Raw genomic sequence first — 19,369 nt, 5'->3', positions numbered from 1 at the left:
CACCTGTGATCGATTATCTTATAAACCTTGGGACAATCTTTTTGATGGAATTTGAGTACAATCATAAATGTTCAATGTGAAATTTGAAATTTTGAAGTAGACGAAACCCCCCAACTCTACACTTTTTTAAAATCTGTAACTTTTCTTATCAGTAATATCTCCCATGTATTACGTGTATTACAACTCTGTGTATTACATTTCTACTTTTTCTAGTTACAAAATTCAAAGTATAGGTACTAGTTGCCCTTCAAAACACAAATGTTAAGGTTGCTAACAAAATAAATGGTAAGTCTTACGCTATAGAACAAGAATTAGTATTAGTTTTTTCAGTAAAATAAAAGGTGTAATTCTCAGCGCTACTTCTTTACAGTTGTTTCACCTCAACGAGAATGTGGTTTAAGAGAAAATCAGGTAAAATGAAATAGTTAAAGAAATGAACCTATGCATTTATCTTCCTCTTTGCAGTTCTAGGGGAAAACGTTTCTCCAGCGTGAGGAACTGTGTCCTAGAGGCTAAGACACTGAAAAGGAAGCATGTGTCGTATTCTACAGTATTATTATATGTAGCATGCAGGTCAGCTCTCTCCATAATTATGCCTACCAATCTCTGTTCCATATAAGTTTGCTGTTATCTTTCCTATGTGTCAGAATTGGGAAGTCATGAAAGATTATGAAAAATAGGATTTACACAGGAAAAAGAATTCAACGTTCTTACACATTTCTCATACCAGTAACTTCATCTACCACGGTTTGGATTCATATGCTATTTCACCTGTGAACATGTTCTTGTGCCTTGTTCTGTGGCACCTTGCTTTTCCAGACCAGTCCCGTACTACCCAACTTGTGGTCCCCTATGTCTGCTTCCTCTCCATCCCTCCATCCCTCCCATTTTTTTTCGTACAGCAGAGGTGATGCTATTTCCCCAGAACCGAGAGGACTGCAGAGACTAAGCACAGGCTGTGCTTTGAACGACACTTGAAATCATAGCTGTCACTATTCCTGAGGCAGTGGTTTCTAACCACGCAATTAAACATGAGGTCACTGCAAAGAAAAATCACCGTAAAAATAAAAAAAAATTGGTGCATTAACAAATACAGAATTTGTGTGTAAGGCGGTAAAGCTGCACCCAATCTTGGGATGCTTGAAAGGTACCAAAAGTATAAAATATACAACATTCAGACTTAGCTGCAGAAAGAAGAGTTCTCAACATTTTGCTTCTGAAATACTTAATCAGTGTGAGTTGATACTAACGTTGCATCAGCTATTACTGTCACTTAAACGCACGAGAAAGGTTCTCCTGTAATTGCAGCTCTCTGGCCAGCCTGCGTCTCTCATTGCAGGCATTGTAACGTTTCCCTTCTATGTGATGTATTGATTCAACTCAGGAACTGATCTGTTGAAGCTTCACTATAATTTTTATTTCTGGAAGATGCGTTTCTGCATGTTTAGGGATCACATCTGTATAAAGAATTGCCCTTTGTTGTTGTATTAATGGATTATTTCTAAAGTAATAGTAAAAAATTCAATTACCGCTGTTACCTGCAGCTCCCTCGTTTCCTCCTCAGCAGCAGAAGCATGGTATGAGAGAACCTACAGAAAGAGAAAAGCAGCCTTTAGTACAAGCAAAAGAGCAATGGGATAAAAAAAAAAGTATTTTTCCTAAAGCAGAATTTTCAGCTTGCAGCGGCACTGCATTGCATTGCATTTGCTGATGAAATACAGCGTCCGTGCAGGGCCCACGCTGGTTTTAAGGGAGCTCTCTGAAAGCGTACGGGGAGATATCTGTACCTTTCACAAATCTCCCACAGCACAGAATCTTCTTGAGATAATTAGGCCGAGAAAATGTAAATAGTTTCTATAAAAGAGCAAAGAATTCTGATTTTCTCTTTGGAAAGTTTTCGTGCCCCACTTTCAAAGACAAATAATACACGAAACAGCTATAATTATGAGCCTGACATTGTTGCCATAATAATCCTTTCAGGAGTTTATTCAGACATAAAAGAAAGCTTTGCCCTAACTGAAACTTGGCAAAAAAAGTCTGAAAGACAATATGTTTGTTTGGAATTAACAAAATGAACTCATTTTTTTAGCTGTTGAGAACACAGGACATGAAAATGTTACGGAGTTTTTTTAGCAACTAGAGACTGACTTTTTTTGTAGCGAAGCCAGCTTATATACTAATATATAATCCTTCTGGACTTCCTATAGTGTCTATAAAGTTATAGTATCTATAAAGAGAATTGACAATTTGCTGTATAAACAAACAGCTCTTTTTAAAAGCACTGAAATTATTTTGACAGTAATTTTACCGCCTTTTTATTTAACATGACTTAATACAGGTTTATTTGAGAGTTGTAGCGTTTCTTTTAGAGGCTACAGGGTACATAATCCCCATTTTAGGAATTCTGCAAACATTCTGTTTACATAATGAATGTTAGGACATCCAAAGTCTACAAATTTTTCACTTTCAGCTTCAACTTATCACCTCTGAGTAATTCAGCTTCTCAGACGAAAGCCCTCTTTAGCTATTAAACGTAAAAGTAACCAATTTAAAGGCTGAGACCAGATGACATTCTTCTTGATATGGTTTGATGGAGTCTGGGGAAATTGCTGAAAACCTACAATAATGCGGCTCTTACTCCACAAACCGGTTTGTCTAAAGGACTGAGCCAAATCATCGCAGAAAACCTCAGACAAGAAAAGGAAGCCCCAAATCCCCCAAACCATTCCCTCTTCCTGCACAACAGAACAAACCCATTGTGTGGCCAACGTGTAGCCTCATGTAGAGGAAAAGATGCACTCAGCTCACCAGTAAATCTCATGAGTAAAGTTGAAATACAGTACTAAATAAAATAGTCTGCTGGCAGATACGTAAACAAGCAGAAAAATTCCTATGCAACTCAACAGACCAAATGCTGTTCTCCTGGGAGAGAACAATTTCTGTTCAGTATCCGTGTGAGTCGCTGCACTTAGGTGTAGAACAGACAGGGTCTGGAGGAGATTAGGATCTGTTTTGGGCTAATTAAGGACCACATAGATTTTGAGCTCACCTCTAACGTCACCATCTGTTTGGCCATGGCTCTTTCAACAGCTTCATACATCTGTGTATTCTGGATCCCCAAGCCACAAAAGATGACAAATGCTTCCAGGAACTGTTCATCATTTCTGTTGAAAGCCTTGATTTTCCCCGAGTTTTCTTCCATCTTATTCACAAGCTGGCAAACCCCTATGCCAGGACATGGAAATTAAAAGAAGTAATACAGAGAACTGCCAACATATCACCTATTGTATGGAACATCAAGAGAAAAATGAGGTCTAGGACAGTTTGGCCTATAGTATAAACCACCAACGTAGGTGTAAGTGACACATGGGAGTGCTGTAGGATTTTCCCTGAAGTTTTTTAGATTAATTTCACTGTATTACAGAACAAAAGCTAAAACATTACATATTACTTAGTAGACTCAAAAGTATTTATTAGGATTTGTAAAACAAAAATTTAGGGCTTTACAGACTTGAGCATCTTGTGAAATTCTAGGGTCATTTTCATCCTAGCTTTTATTATTAGTGGTATTCTAGATTGATTTAATCCCTAAAGACAATTTGTCCTTTGGAGGCTAATTAAATTTTTGTAACGGTGCCAAAAGAACATTTATGAAAGTCAGAACAGAGGTATACAGAGTTTTCACTTCCTTATTTGAGTCAGTACTGGAAATATTTTAAAATAAATGAACTAAACAGAGAATACCCGACTTGAGGCTCAAATCTTAAGTGTACTCACTGATTCGATGAGGATGTGATTGAATTACAGCCTGCTCCAAAGACGACCGAACTCATTGAAAAGCATCTTACTGAATTCAGCTCGTTAGGTTCAAACTTGTTGATATAGGAGTTTCTGTACTGTTCTGTGCAGGTGCCATTGAAAGGTCTGACAGGTAACTTCTACCAAACCTTGCTGCAGCTTAAACCCCTGACACCTTTTTAAGCAGAGGGAAATTCACGCGTATATCTCCCTTCAGTGTTACCTAGTGGATGGCAGTTTCTGCTAAGAAATCAGAATATTAATTAAAGCAGCTGCATTTTAAGTACATGTTGTCTTTGGCCAAAAGTGCTTTGGGGGCGCTAACTGTCTTAAGTGAGTTCCGAATGTTTTCTCACTCTCATGGGTGTGAGCACTAACAGTTTTGAGCACGAAAGCTAGCATTTTCCTGGCCAACTGCAAATAATTAGCCCAGTGAAAATAATAGTTGCGAGTTAAAAATTCTGGAAAAAATTACTAAATGAAAAAGTCTTCATTTTCTATAAATTGCTATTGCATACCAGTTTGTGTACTCTACGTTATTTTGTGAAGAACATTTTGCAGCAGAAGGAATAAAATATTAAATATGTATTTAACCAGCAAAAGAGAAGATAACTATTTAGCACGGTGTTTCCAGAACAGTCTCCACAATTTTTAGGTTTTCTTGCGTCAGTAGAGCTACTCCTCATTTACACAGGATGTATGAACAGAATGTGAATGTCTTACACTTCGCCACTGTTAGGTCAGGGAGGCCGGGTTTGCTCTCCGCGTATGGGTAGGGAAGAAATGATAATGAATACTATTTTACAGCAGTACCAACAGTGAACATAATCATCAGCTACTGTAAAGTCTTGTCGGTGCTGGTAATTTTTATGTGAAAGTAATTCCAGCATTTTAATACTCCATATTTACAGACTAAAAAAGCCCCTTGAGGCTTTTAATTAAAAGAAAAAAAAGTCTTTGAGGGAGCAAGTGTGTATCTTCCCTGTCACAGCAGGTAGCACACACATGCAAACTGTGTTTTTAGAAGAACACTGGCCTTGCATGTAGAAGTTTTAATGTCTGGTGACAAAGTTAGACCGTCCTGTTTCCAAGTTACATTCTCTTTGAGGAACTAATTTTAGTATCAGATCTAAAGAGATCAATAAGAATATCTTAACTGTAGCTGTAAACTATTGTGGCAGGGTTTGTGGTATCTGAATATTGCAAACAGTATTCCGACCCTGAATGGAACAAGATGACTAGATACTTGAATGATAGTAAAAATAAACAATCCCAGCAAATAAGGATTCTCTAAGAACAAGATTAACTTTCCCTGGGAAAAAGAAGCTGACTTATAAAACTCTATAGGAAAATCTCATAAAACTCACTTTCAGATCTCTGTTTAGTACTGTTTATGACATAATTATTTCCATAGCAACTGTGACGTAATGAACACAAGATTAAGACCCAACAGTGAATGAGCCACAAAAGCAAATGAATTCTTAAAAGACACAGCATATTGGTACGCATAAATGTCTCTTAAAAAATGAGAGAACTTCAGTAAATATACTTTGTAGTACTTAAAGTGAATCTGAAACTCACTGAAAGACTTAAAGCTCATTAAAGCTTATTCCCTGACCAGATCCTCCAAACTATTTAGATGTAAACTCATTTTTGAGGATCCAGACGACCTAAGTATTTAGGCAACTAGAGATAACTAGGCTTCTAAGTTTCCATAAGCATCTAGGCCTGCGTGGACCTAAGTGATGTCAAATTACTTCTGAAAACGTTACCCCGGGAAACCAGTGGTACTACGGCCGTTCTTAAATAACAGAAAACTAGTTCCAGAAAAAGCGAAGGAGGTGCTGCAGATATTTACGCCGGGTAGCTTTAGACACCTAGAGATAGGACTGTAGGCTCCCTGTGTGATCCATGGGTAGAAGCAGGCACCTCCAAAGGGCATTTCGTAGCACCAAAATTGCACAGCAGCTAGCCTTCCGACGTATGAACCTTCCCCTACCTGAGTCTCACTTGAGGAAGCTGTCGATGTGTGTGCAGTTCAGCTTGTCTTTCCACGTGCTGCCACTGCCCCTAAAAGCCCAGCACGAGAGACAGCTCAGGCCTGAAGAGCTTATTTACTGATTTACATCTTCTTTTCCCTTCACTGCCTTGTAAAAGATCAACACAAGCAAGAGCGGTAACTGACTCTCCAAACAGGAAGCAATGAAAATAAGTTTACTTACAGAAAAACTTTGAATGCAAAGCAGCTATATAAATGGTGAAGTATCCCAAGAGTATTTTAGATACTTGGTAGCTTCTTAGGTAAGCAATTTACAGTCAAGGTTGCTGTGGACTTATTAGTTGAAAACATGATTATTAAGGATCTTTTCTCCTGGGTTGAGATTTCATGTTGCTGAGATTCTACTGTGGAGCACAGACATATTTCTATGAAATGTATAAAAATATTTTTGTAAAGATACCTACCTATCACTTTATTCTTTTTCCCATTTTTTATCGGTGTACACAGCAAACTCTTTATGTGTTGATTTACATTTTCTGCATTGTCATTCTGTTAAAAAAAAAACCAAAAAAATATAGTTACAATTTTGAAGACTAATGTTCAAGTGGCTGAATTGAAAAAGCTGTAGAGCTGGGGTCTACAACCCTTCTTGGTTTATATACTCCTTCAACAAGCAACCACGTCTTCAAAGAGTTTCCACATCTTTGTCTGGACAGTTTAATAAACACTGCATCTGATACAAACTTTGGTGAATAATAATACAGGTAATGATGATAATCTTCGTTCAGTAGTTTACAGTGACTTGTGGAATTGTGCTAACTTTATAACAGGTTCTTTTATTAGAAGGTACCACTTCCGTGAAAATGACCACTTCACACCAAGACGAAGTGTTCCACTCAGTGCAGATGAAAAAGAGATCAGATGGGCTTTAGGACACCTTCTTACTCTCATCAGGTGATGAGCTGTAAAAGGAACTGACCTCTCCCCTTTCCAGCATATCACCTCAGTTGCAGTATTGCAATGTAAGGGACAGATGTCAGAAAATAGAAGTAACTACATGACATTAAGCTAACTGTGCATTTTGTAGCACTAAAATTATCATAAACTCTTCTGGTTTGTTTGAGATGCCTTGATTAATCCACCGACTCAATGAAAGGGGGCTTAGTGGAGATCAAATTCTGATCCAAAGAAAAACAGGTAGGAAAACTACCACCAACTAGGTCAACATTCTGCAGTCTTCCAAAGACCTTTTATCATGTCTCATGTTCCAAGAGAAGGAAACTGAATTTATTTGGGGGGTGAAAGGGTAGAAGGATGGAACAAAAAGACGAAGCATCTTTTTCAAATACTTGGTGAGAAAAGGATGTCGTTCTGCTCTGGCTGCTCCTGAATAACGTGGCAGTTGATGAGAAGTACATTTGGTCCAATCTCTAATTGTACGTGACAAAAAAATGGATACATACTAATATTTCGGATCAAAAGGTTACTTTGTTGTAAAGTAAAAACTGTTGTTGCTCTGCTCCCTGGTGCTATGCAAGGATTGTAGACAGTTTCTTTGCAGGCAAATGCACAAACACTGTAATGCTTACAAGTGGCAATAGGAAATGTGATTCTTTAAAGAAATCATTAAAGGATTACATCATGCCAGATACTTCATATGACTGCAGGAACTTAAGTACTACTACTTAATGGTAGCCCGTTATCAAGAGGGTATATGGAATAACTCAAAGTAGGATTTGCTGTTTTCTGAACTGCGACGTACCTGTGAAATCAGCTGTAAAAAAGGATATAAGAATCAGCATCTCTCCCTAGACCGCTCCAGCAAGGGCTGCTGAGAAACACAACTCAAGCTTGTGTGAAAATTGGTTTATGGCTGCCCTGAGAAGAACCTGCTGTTTCATGGTAAAGTTCAGACGCGTTGAAAGTCAAATTGGACTGCACTGGAGATAAGACTATAGTGCTTAATAAAAATGACTGACTCGGTATGAATAAACAGGAAGGCGATTAAGCAAAAACAGGCTTCAATGCCTTTACATAGTCTTGTAGATACTTGAACTTTGTCTCCGTGGCACTAACTTTGTTGGTTCAGGGAAGAACACGTACACATGACTACTGAAGCTTAGCATTTGGCTGCTGTACTGTCCTTGTAAGTGGCTTGTACCTGACTCAGGCAACAGCATGGCTTTTCCACAAATAAACCCAAGCTGTTGTTCTGCGTCATGTCACTGGTTGAGGCCACCAGAGCATTTAGAAAGCATATTCGTTATTTTCGTAAGATGAGTAAGCACGCTATTGAATGTCCTCCAAAGAAAGAGAAAAGCCAGGGTTTCTAGGACACTAGATACACCTGGGATTTCCCTCATGCCAGGGTTCATCAGATTTCAAAACGTTGAGCCTACAGCCCTGCCTTGAGACTGCTCCTACACAGTGGTGGAGATGCAGCCACTGTGTGTTGAAAAAAATTATCCAAAATTCCTGCTAGCAGTAATATTATTTTCTTTTTATGAGTTTCTTTTATATGCATACGGTATGTCATCTCAATTCCAGGGAAAAATGCAAAAGAACTCTAACCCTACTGACAAAATGAAAGGCCTGATTCAGACAAACAGTTGTTTGGATGACTCTCGAGGTATTCATTTTAAAATGTCTTCGAAATAATCACTTCTTTCTTCATTGATCTAATACAGTATATCTGTCCGATTCTGGTTTTACTTCCACTCTTGCGGTTCAGGTAGCTTTGGGCCCTCTACTGCAAAGTGGCGAGCACTCAATTCCTGTGTTGCTCAATCCTTCATCGAAACCTACTCTACAACATCCATGAAACCTTGCAAAGAGAAAAAGGGAAGCAACACAGCTGCCCACCATGAGCCTGCTCCTTCTTTCCGCTTACCGGGACAATCACATTGAGCACTGTGTTTTCTGACCTTTTTGTACCTCAGAACAAAGAGTTTGGTAAAAAGCTATCTGCTGATCATAATAACTCCTCTCCCTCTTATGACCCACTAATAACTCTCTAGTTATTACTATTAAATTTACTAATTAAACTACTAATTAGTAAATTAATAAACTAAACTAATAGTAACTACTATTAAAGTTACTATTATTACTATTAAAACTCTATACCACAAGCTCACACTTGATGACGTGGGAAGCAAAAGCTCCCAAAGAAAAGTGAAGTTGTTCCTTCTCCAAAACAGCAAAGAACTTGCACCTATAGCATTGATCTTTGCCAGAACAAGAAGGGAAAGGAGAGGATAAAAGGGAAGGAACTCCGGGGAGCCTCCCAGCACTCACGGTAAACTACCAAGGATTACTGTGAAAACCTCCAGCTGTTCTTCACTGAAATATTTTCTACAACATATTGCACGCTCTCCACATCACACTGTCTGTTTGTTGACAAATTAATGTTGGGCTTTTTTAATAATGCCTGTAGGGATAAATCCCTCCGCTCTCCACCTGGCTCACTGCGTGAGTATTCTACCATTTCTTCACTGATAATGAATTTTATCAAGCAAACGTACCTTCCTTTGTGTTTGTGTAATTCTAACTGTGGCCGTTAAAATTAATAGAAATTATAAGGGGAGAACAAAAAACATTTGAAAGGTAAACAGAAAAACATTTTCCATTTCTGAATTTCAAAGCTGAACTTATTTTACTTACTGTCCAGGGAAATCTTCTGTCTTTGCAGACATCTGGGATGTTGAGAGGCTCCATTGTGTTCTTGACGTACTGAGCATACATATAATTGATTTTGTTTGTATCACAGTCCCTGAAGGATACAACATTATTATTAACATTATTATTATTATTATTATTATTATTATTATTATTATTATTATAGTACGAAATGGATCGTTTCATTATGCAAAGCAGGTAACTGTAGTATCTTTCCCGTATGAGGAAGGGAAATAACCAACAGATATATAATGGAGTTGAGTTCAAATCCTGTATCCTAATCCAGCTGTCATCACAAAACTGCAGAGTGGGTTGCTTTCTATGTTCCAACATTTCTTTAATATTCAGCAATGGTAACACTGAACACCAAACTTAAGAAATAAACAAATCGGGACAGTTTATGCAGATGAAGGATTAAGACTGAACAACTGGGTTTATATTCAAATAAACAGAACTTTTTGAAAACAACCTCCGTTCACAAATCCGACACTTGAAAAATCAATACTGGATGAAAATCACATATTCTTTAAATGGAGTGCAGCCGGTAACATTTGTGAATTTTCTGCTTCTAAGTTCATTTCAAATCACAATCAGTTGCGTGGGGATTTGGCTACTGAAATAGAACTGTTTATTCCAAATCAGAACAAAAAATATCTTTACAGACTCAATCATCTCCTAGTTTTTTAGCCACGATGTATTTAATTAAGGCATTTCACTCTCTTGGACCCTTTGCCTGCTTTGGAAGAGGACGTATGTCCTAATAATAAACCTATTCCCATCAAGTTCCTGTAGTTTCCCTCTGACATTTGACTTGACTTTAGTTATCCTTCTGGTGTAAGAACGTTCACAGTGCTGGAGGAAGGGAATTATTCTTTCATTATTTCACAAACGAGGTTATAGAAGGGAATGCCCCACAATTCTGAAAACCAGTCTGATTTGGGGTTTGATTCAGGGTCCTTGATTACAAAACAAGCCTGAAATTTTGCTATGTACAGTAATACTTCCCATCTAATCCAGGTCATTGCATTTCTGCTATTGCCCAAAATCGTATTCTTCAAGCACAGCAGAGGTTCTGACTCCAGTGGTTGACTCGTGGTACAGTCCTTGGCATACAATTGTGCTGTCTCATGAACAAGATTCCGATAGGCAATTAAGCCTCTAAAGATTCCCGCCCTATCAGTTATGAGAAATAATTTACTGATGGCCCATGCAAGCAGTAAATTACATTTTGAGTCCATTAACTAGTAACCATGGAAGGGATAATTACCAGGAAGGGTAAATTCTCTTTACCATTCCCATAGTGTAGAAGAGGAAGTAAACAGGAACTTTCTTTTTCACCCTGTGATCTTACTAGCCCATTGTACCTCTGGACTTTCTGGTTGTACATCGTCTAAAATCGCAATACAGCTCAACAGTTTTTAGTTGCTCAAGCCACATACTTTGGACATAATTTTCTAATATATGGAATTAATTTTAGTATGCTAAATGTTCACTGCGAGAGAGATCAAAGGGGTACAGAAATCTCCATTTTCTCTCTGCACACTCTATCTGTAGTACTGCATTTTATATATGACCGTCTCACTCTTTTTGACCTTATTTGAAACAACTGTTTGATGCCAGAGAAAGGTAATGGAGATAGTAGTTTTCAAACTTCAGTACAGAGGTTCTGACTAAATTTGGAAACTATTTAATCTGGGTATTTCAGTTCAACAATTTCTACATCTTTCCCTTCCTCCCAGCTGAACTTCTTAATGGTTTCTCAAAGATGAATGAAAGTTAGAACTTTAGGAATTTATTCTTGATTTGGTCAGTCATGTTCGAGTCAGCTTCCCTTATCTATGAAATAACAGGAATGATTAAAATAATTGTTTAAAATCATAAATAGGATTAGTATCTACTAATGTGGATACGTCTACTTTACAACATAGTCACTTTGCAGATTTCTTACAGATCAGTTTTAGAGCAGCCCACCAACTTAGTTTTTTACTTCTCACATTTTGTCCGTTTCCGTAGCTTAGCCTTGCGATATAACTACGTACTTAGACCTGCCAAAGTGAAGAGATCAGGCCCTACTCCTGTTCTGCTCAGTGTGACCTTTTTACAGCAATAGAGTTTGTCTACGTACATTTCAGGGCAAAACCTGCTCTAGAAAATAGCAGTCATACATGGTACTCAGTGGAAATGAGGTCTGTTATTATGAAAAAAATAATATTGAAACTGTAGCTTCTTCAGCATTCTCCTGGGATGAACAAAAGTTTGAATTCATTGTTTTACCTCTTCAGATTTTCAGCTGAATCTTCTAATTCCTCAGATTCCATGTGAAACACACTAGAAAATGAATCCTGGAATACCGAGAGGATATTTTAATATATAGGTGTATAAGGTTGTCATAAGTTACAATAGTAGTATTCATGAAAAGCTTGCTGCAGTTATCAAAACCTGTTCTGTAATAAAGACAAGTATAAAATGATGTAACTTCATTTCACGTCCAGCAGCCAGCGTACAGGATCCTACCACAAAAATATCTTTTGATACGGCTTTAAATATCATTGAAATGTCTTGAATCTTTACTGATCACTCTGAGAATAAGCACCAGTATTTACAGGCTGTGCCAAATTTACTCGTCAGCACAGAACTTCTTTATTTTAACATTCATCCAATTCTAGACCTGCTTTGCTTGGATGGGGGAGGACATCGAAAGCTTTTAAACGTATTGACTGATCTCTGTGTTGCTTTTCACGCAGCTTTTTTTCACAGCTAAGAAGCCTAAATGTAGACAGAAATTAGATTCTCTCTGTACTAAAGATTCAAACTGCAGACTGCAAACTAAGGGCTAGAGTTTATCTAACTTGCAAAATAGTGCGAATATGTGAATACAAAAATTACATAAATTCCTCTTCTGTATTCTTGCATGCAGGAGTGACTCTTCTAAATACAGTGAGATTTAGAAGATGATCACCAGTACTGTGTGTTATTTCTGTGCTACAGAACCTGGAAATGCTTTCTCATTTCCAGATCTTAGTACACCCATATCTCTAATGAGTAGTAAAGGTAAAACTAGGAATGCCAGTACAAGACTGAGGCGTACAACATAATACCCTGCTCTTGTTCTGTGGCCTATATTCAATAGGAAGGAAATTCAGGTGGGCAGATTGGAAAGGAGTTGTGCTTTCCTTCAGTGAGCCAGGATCTTGGGACAGGCCATGATTCTGTTCAGATACTTTGTTTGGATACTTCCTGCTTAGATATATTCAAGAAATAAAAAGTGCCATCAAAACCGGTGCGGCACAGGAAGCAAAGGACACATTATTTTTCTCCCAGCCTTTTCCTTTTTTGCATCCTACATCAGTAGCCAAGAAAATGAGTGATGAAAGAGTTCAACTATCAAGATCATTGCCATAGGAGAGAGCTTAGAGCCGAGGTTTACAACAGGCAGTGCAAAACGGCTGCATAAAATGGCAGCCCGGCCTACACAAAGACTGAAGTCTTTGTCAAGTCAACACATAACCTGAGTAGAGGCCATAAAAGAAAAGGCAGAGGACGAAAAGGCAACAGAACATGCTACGGGTTTGAAATACTATTGAGTCAGAATGAAGAGGGGCCCACCCCGCTCCCAGGGAAGAAGCACTTCTGCCTTTAGACAAAAGTCAAACTCACAGTACAGTCTTCATCTACTATGAAGATGGTACACCTCTGCACTTGCATGAAGGATATTATAGTGGCAGCTATCTTCTTCAGAATTACTTCCAAAGACTGCTGTTCTTCAAAAATGAGGCTGGCAAGATCAAGAAGCACCTGGGGAAAAGGTCTTTTGTGAAATTTTGAACAGTTGTGATTTAAGCGATAATTGTCATTACTACTGTCTTTGATTCTTCTCCTCTTCCCTGAATCAAGGAAGTCAACACGTGTGTCTGTGACCAAAATTAAGTTTTGGCTCTGACGCAGACTGCAAGGTAACAGTAAATAATAGCCAGTTTGACGCTTTTGATGGAAGAAATAAATAGCATAGTTAGTTGTCTGATGTTTTTGGTCAGAGAGACAGAATAAATGTAGGCATTAACAGTTCATCAAATGAAACCTGAGAAATCCAGACAGCATACAGTTTTTTTGTCCGTAGGAAACCTAATAGTTTCCTATGGCTCATGTGTGCGTTCTAAAAATAGTCATATTTACATTTCTTAAGACTGTTGAACACAAGTTTTATCTGTTGTAATTCTAACAGATGCTAATGAACTCATTTAGGGAAAACATCATTTAGACACGGTCTGCTGTATTTCAGAGCTACTGCTGAAGGCCTTAGCTGCTCAGACGTGCTTATATTACATTCCTTTTTTCCTCACAAGAAACATGGCGCCAATTTGAAAAGATTATCCACATTTGTACCAATTTACAAACACTGATAGTCACTTGGAAACTTAGACCTCCCAGAAAATTTTTAAAACAACTGCTGCCTGCTTGTTTCTCCAAAACGTTTTCGTACCGTATTTGGCAGACATATTCACCTGTAAAGGCCACAGCATTAATAACCCGTCGCGTATAAAGATGGCTGCAAAATACAGTTACATTAATCAGGAGGAAATTCACTACTTCATCTGATCATTTCTGAATATATGGTTAGTGACCATTTATAGTTGGAGTCGTCTAAAAGAGCAATCTGTATAACCTTTATCGATCTGTAGGGATAATTGTGTCTGAATGCGCCGGAGTATGTACACCTCTGGGTGTATACTATATACAGTGAGCCACAGGATGACTTGAGGCAATATCGAGTATATTGGCATGGAATGACTTTTCTGACCTGTGGCTTTACCTTCTTCCCCTAGGCCGTCCACTTCTCGCAGCCCAAGCTGGAACGTGCCCGGCTGCTTCTCATTGCAGTTACTTAGAGCTTTATCAGGGATACATAGCATTCAATCAGAGTAATTAAAAATAGCCAAGGAATAACGACCGTATGAGAAATATCAGGAGCAGGCCCTGATTACTAGCTAACCATTGTAACTTCTGTATTCTTGGGATGAACCAGTTGACCATACCTGATTACGCCTGTTCTCAAGCAAAGATGTCTCATACAATTGAGCGTTGTGAAGAACAATGCCACAAAATGCCAAATATGCGGCAAAATCCTGAAGAAAAATGAACATCAACACCTCATGAATATAATGTCTCACAGCATCTTAACTCTATTAAATAAAGACAAGCTACTGCAATTTTTTGTTTTCACTTTGAAGTATTAATTAATACTTTTAAGTTACTTTTTGGCAACCACACATTCAGGGTTTTTTTTTTCAGTTACTCATAATTCGTTATTTTCTCAAGAACCTCTTCTCCCTTTTTTAAACTAACGATCTTCACAGCTTGTCCTGGTAAAAGTAGAATTGACATAAGAAGCAGCTCAGAGGAATCAACTCATTTTGCGGCAATGCCTATTTTATCAAGAAAAACAGTGCAGACAGTCAGCCTCGCTGATTTTGGGGAATTCAATCTCTTGGAAAGTGGAAATAAAATTCTGCTGACATAGCAAACCCACAATCTTTTTCCTTTTCGGAATGAGATTAATTCCGATATCCTGCAGATGCTCAATATGCATTTTGTTTTAAAGGGGAACTTTGCAAAGGGAAAGGATGAATTCCGATTATTTTATTGCTGAGGGTTAAGTCAGCTTCTTCAGCCTGAGTGCAGCCTGGTTTTTGCTATACCAATCTGAATGGGAAGTCTGGAAATGTTTGGAAAGCAGCGGCAGTGTGAGGATTAGGAATCAAGGTGCTGTCTGCTCTACTGATTCTCGCGTATGTTGTTCACAATTTATCCAAAGCTTTTTCTCGTCCTGCAATTGCTGTATTGAGAAGTGATAAAGTATTTAAAAAAGAATAGCCACACAAATTTTAATACTCAAAATATGTTTGTTGGGGGTGCCAGGAGAGTTAGAAACAATTAATAAAAAATCATGTCTATTAAAAGTTATCAAACTGTTTTACGGTGCATTTCAGTAGAGGAAGCATGTGTTTCAGAGATACAGGAGAGATACCACGCTGATCCAGAAATCAAACTGTTTCACATCCGCGTTTCTCATGGCCACATGAAAAAAGAAATTTGCAGTATTACCAGGATTTTTTACTTTTTCAGAGGTGTTTAATTTTAATAACTTTAAAATTCCTGATCAGCATGTAAAGTGATATCATATCTATCCCCCCGTTCCCATATGAAAATAGAAGAGATGTGAATGTCCAGCTTTTATACCTTTTCATCTTGTTCAGTGAAAGTGCCACCAATTCCAGATTTCTTATTGATTGCTTGAGCCACGCCAACAACCTAGTGTATTCAAAACGGAGTAATTAGCTAATTTTTAGGAGTCTGTCATTGGATTCTATTTCTAGACATGTCTATAGAAGATAATAAATTATCATGACAGGTATTTATTTGGTTGACCTTTGGATAACAGAAGATATTTAAGCCTGGTTTTTTCTCATTTATTGATATTACAAATAGCTGAGCATGAACCTGAAATATCAAAAAAATAAGTGGCATGAGTCCTAGATGCTCTTACGAAGAGGGGCTGATCTCATCCAAAATGGATTCTATGAAGTGGAACAGTCATCTCCCAGAAAGACAACAAGCGTTCAGGCTTCTGCAGTCATAAGCCAGACCATGCAACAGCTCTCTCTAAAGTTCATCTGCCTGTGTGTGTAGAAAATACCCTTACTGTTAGCTCTGACAAAACTTCTAAAACATAGCCTCCTTACCGGTCTAAAGTTTGGCTACAGCAATCTTTTTGCATTTTCCGTCTCTCTGAATCCAACCCGATTAAGGAGAGACAGGTTAATTTCAGTTGACATACACCTGCTTTTCACGGTCCATAAGGTGAAAATAAAGAGGTTTTCTAACTCAAATATTTTGTCAGTCCATAAAAAAAAATATTTATTTTTATTATTATATTACACGTTACAAAGCACACTCTTGTTCTCTGTTAAATCAAATTGTTACTATAATAAATGTTTCTCTCTGACGCATAAACATTTCCTAGATTATAGGATTTCAAGGCCTTAGCCCTTCCCTAATTTAATTCAGTATGTTTCCACTCCTTTTGAGACTTTGCACATTATTACTGATCTGACTTCAGGCTTAAAAGAATTAGAGAAAGTATAGTTTCCTTCATTTGTGAAGTAAAAAAAATAAATACTATTCTGACTGTTAGTGAGCAATGACCGGTTTCTGTAATAGATACCAGGAGTGGGAGCTATAAGGTGGTGAACCCAATGCTGTTTATCAGGGTGGATGAGAACGGTACCAAAGTAGATGACCTTCTGAGGAGGTGCCAAGTGGAGGGTGGGGGCAGTTGTGTCTGAGCCATTACTTATATTGGTACCCAGCAGCGAAGCCGAGGTTTTACGGTATCAACCTGAATAGCCAGTGGCAGCACCTGGAAGGGATTTAGGTTAAGGCAGAGCTGAAAGAGGAGAAGTACCAGAGCAAGAGGTAGGAGAGGGAGGCTGGAAACTGGGAGGAGCTGGAAGTCACTCACTAAAACCCTGCACTCCTTGCAGTTAGACCGTTCATCTGTTTAAATGGCTGGATCTCATCTTCTGCTAAACTCAAAAAAACCTATTGTGCGGTAAACTCAAAGGCTAGAATCTGTGAGCGTAGACAAAGCCCACCTTGCCAAGTACAGTAACGTGAAAGAGTACATGGTAAGAAGCCGTGAAGTATATGCAAAGCTTTTGGTTCTTTTCAGATTTTTTGGCACGCATAAAACGATTGACAAAGCTGTAAAGAACTTCCTTTGTTTGAGATCCAAGTAGTGTAAGACCAGTGCAAGGTGTTAATGATGGGGTTTTTTTATCTTGCCTTTGGGGCATAAACAATATCAGAAGAAAACTGTGTGGTGTGCATGTTCAAAAAGTTGTACTTAATTGTTAATCATTAAATTTATAACCGCTAAACTGATGGAAGGCATACAGTTTTCTTTTTGTAACGGAAAAGAAGTCAATTTACTATCTCTCAGCCTAGCCTTCCCAAAATACTGATGTTACAAATAAGGTCATTGTTCTGCAGCATGAATCACTGCCAACTGTGGGCTCAAAAATGTCTGTCTGAAATAAAGCTTAACTGTCAGCTTCATTCCATACAACCCGGTTTTTCCCACAGTCAACCTCTCGGTTCCTTCTGTGTGGAATATTTCTTATATTTCTTATCCAGTGAACTTCCTTACTGTGGTAACAATGTAAAACTAGCCTTATGTACTTCTATAGCAGACGTTGAATAGTCAGCAAATCCTTTAACCAGTCAATATGCTTTTATATTAACCTGTGTGTGCAGAGATGAACGGTTAGGCCGTTTCTCATACAGTCTTCTGTGGGTATTTATTTAATTTATTTTATTTTTTTCAGTTTTGATCCGGCATGAGCTAAGACAACTTTAATGAGGTCAGAGGCTTTTTAAGGCATCTGAAAGGTGAGTACTTTAATCTTGTGTAAACATATCCCCTCCATGGAAGGAAAGTCTGTGGTGCTTAAAAAAGCTATAAGAAAACAGTCAGAGGACCATATTAATATAGTAAAAAGACTATTTAAGCTCCTTTCGTTAGCACTGCAGGTTTCTGATACATTAACAAAGGCGCGTGTTCCAAGAGAAACGGTCATTTTTAGGTCTTTGCTAAGGTCTTTCAGTAAAAGGTTTCAACTGAAGAGGGAGAGAACAATGAGGAGAATAAACCTGCTAGAAAATCGCGGTTGTCTTGATGATGATAAAAAATTTTGTGCAGATGCAAACCTTTTTCTTTTCTGGTTGTCGTCGTTTTGGTGGCATTTAAACGTTTTAAGACATCTTTGTAGTACGTGCCACTTTTTCATACAAAAGGAACAGTTTTAAAAATTAAACTGGTCAAAATTCTGGGCTCATTTGTATCAGTACAAACTCCAGTGAACTCCACTGAATTCTGTAGAATGCGGTGTAGAGAGAGTAATGAGAAAAACCTCAGATCGATATTATTTAGCCATTGGAGTCTTGCCTGCAACCAGGTAATTAGGAGAAGATGTAGGAAACTCGAGAGGATTTGTTCCTGTTACTAAAGTAATTATGTAATTAGGACAACAGGAAATCATGTGGTAGCATTTTAGGCCGTGGAGAACATACGCCTGCATTTTAGAGACTACGAAGCACAGTATGAAACCCAAACCCTATTTTTAAAACTTACTATAAACAAATCTGAAATAACAATGGGCCTGATCTGTGATCCTCAGCTGGGAGCTATGTTTGCGCCAGCAGAAAAATTGAAGCAAAGGTGACTAACTGCTCTGAGCTCAGCTATGCAGAAAATTTATTCAGATAACAGGTACATTAAAAGTGTGAAATCTTTGTGGCAATAGACAAGACCTATCTGAGATAAAGCTTAGAGAATATTGTAAAAAAAAATGACAGTCCACTCAAACAACTTGTTCATAAAAGCGCTGTTCCAGTCTAACAAAAAGGTGGTTTTTAAGTTACTTAGGCACAATATTTTCCTGTGTTTAATTCTCTAACAGGCAGGCACCAAGTGAACTTTTTTGAAAGTTGAGTCCTGTAGCAATAAAGCAAAGATACGTATGTTTGGTTTCCTGTATTTTTGGTCTGTTCCAGTTATCCCATTTAATAAAGCCTGGTCCGCATTACAAGGAGAGATTTCTTCTGATTATCAGGGCTTTATTTTTACTGTTTTCTTGCAATAGCTGACTCCTGCCTCTAAAAGTAGCAGGCTACCTAGAGCATTTCCCGGTAGATGATGACTTTGGTGCTGACGACTGTGCTCTGAATTTTATCTGGATTGTTTCACGCTGCAATTTTTTGCACATAATGATTACAGGCCTAACTCTGTGAAAGCTGTTCCAGCTCTGCAGGCAGCTAGTGCCCTTTTTAGTCGGTTCT

General features: G+C 38.1%; 1 protein-coding gene and 1 long non-coding RNA gene across 13 annotated transcripts in view; one reads left to right on the top strand and one right to left on the bottom strand.

Moving 5' to 3' along the window:
* The window catches only part of PDE5A (phosphodiesterase 5A), a 148,192-nt gene that overhangs the window by 21,053 nt on the left and 107,770 nt on the right, over positions 1 to 19,369 (bottom strand). For 8 of the 9 annotated variants that reach the window (XR_012587161.1, XR_012587162.1, XM_074588470.1 and 5 more), the window contains 8 exons: positions 15,710 to 15,781; positions 14,506 to 14,595; positions 13,130 to 13,267; positions 11,747 to 11,814; positions 9,458 to 9,566; positions 6,262 to 6,346; positions 3,050 to 3,225; positions 1,530 to 1,589 (listed from right to left, as the gene is read on the bottom strand). Coding sequence is in view for 7 of the 9 variants with exons in the window: in XM_074588470.1 (XP_074444571.1) it covers positions 1,530 to 1,589; positions 3,050 to 3,225; positions 6,262 to 6,346; positions 9,458 to 9,566; positions 11,747 to 11,814; positions 13,130 to 13,267; positions 14,506 to 14,595; positions 15,710 to 15,781 (798 nt within the window). In the remaining 2 variants the exon portion in view is untranslated. The remainder of the gene's footprint in view (positions 1 to 1,529; positions 1,590 to 3,049; positions 3,226 to 6,261; positions 6,347 to 9,457; positions 9,567 to 11,746; positions 11,815 to 13,129; positions 13,268 to 14,505; positions 14,596 to 15,709; positions 15,782 to 19,369) is intronic. The other variant, XM_074588467.1, reaches the window with a different exon arrangement.
* Positions 1 to 19,369, top strand: part of LOC141743688 (uncharacterized) — a 104,555-nt gene that overhangs the window by 33,777 nt on the left and 51,409 nt on the right. For all 4 annotated transcript variants that reach the window (XR_012587166.1, XR_012587163.1, XR_012587165.1 and 1 more), the window contains exon 4: positions 17,857 to 17,920. This is a non-coding gene — a long non-coding RNA (uncharacterized LOC141743688). The remainder of the gene's footprint in view (positions 1 to 17,856; positions 17,921 to 19,369) is intronic.

This window comes from Larus michahellis, chromosome 5 (genome assembly GCF_964199755.1).
Source record: "Larus michahellis chromosome 5, bLarMic1.1, whole genome shotgun sequence".
In the NCBI taxonomy this organism is placed as follows: domain Eukaryota; kingdom Metazoa; phylum Chordata; class Aves; order Charadriiformes; family Laridae; genus Larus; species Larus michahellis.
The sequence above is the reverse complement of the archived record's forward strand: the minus strand, read 5'-3'. Positions and strand labels throughout refer to the sequence as shown.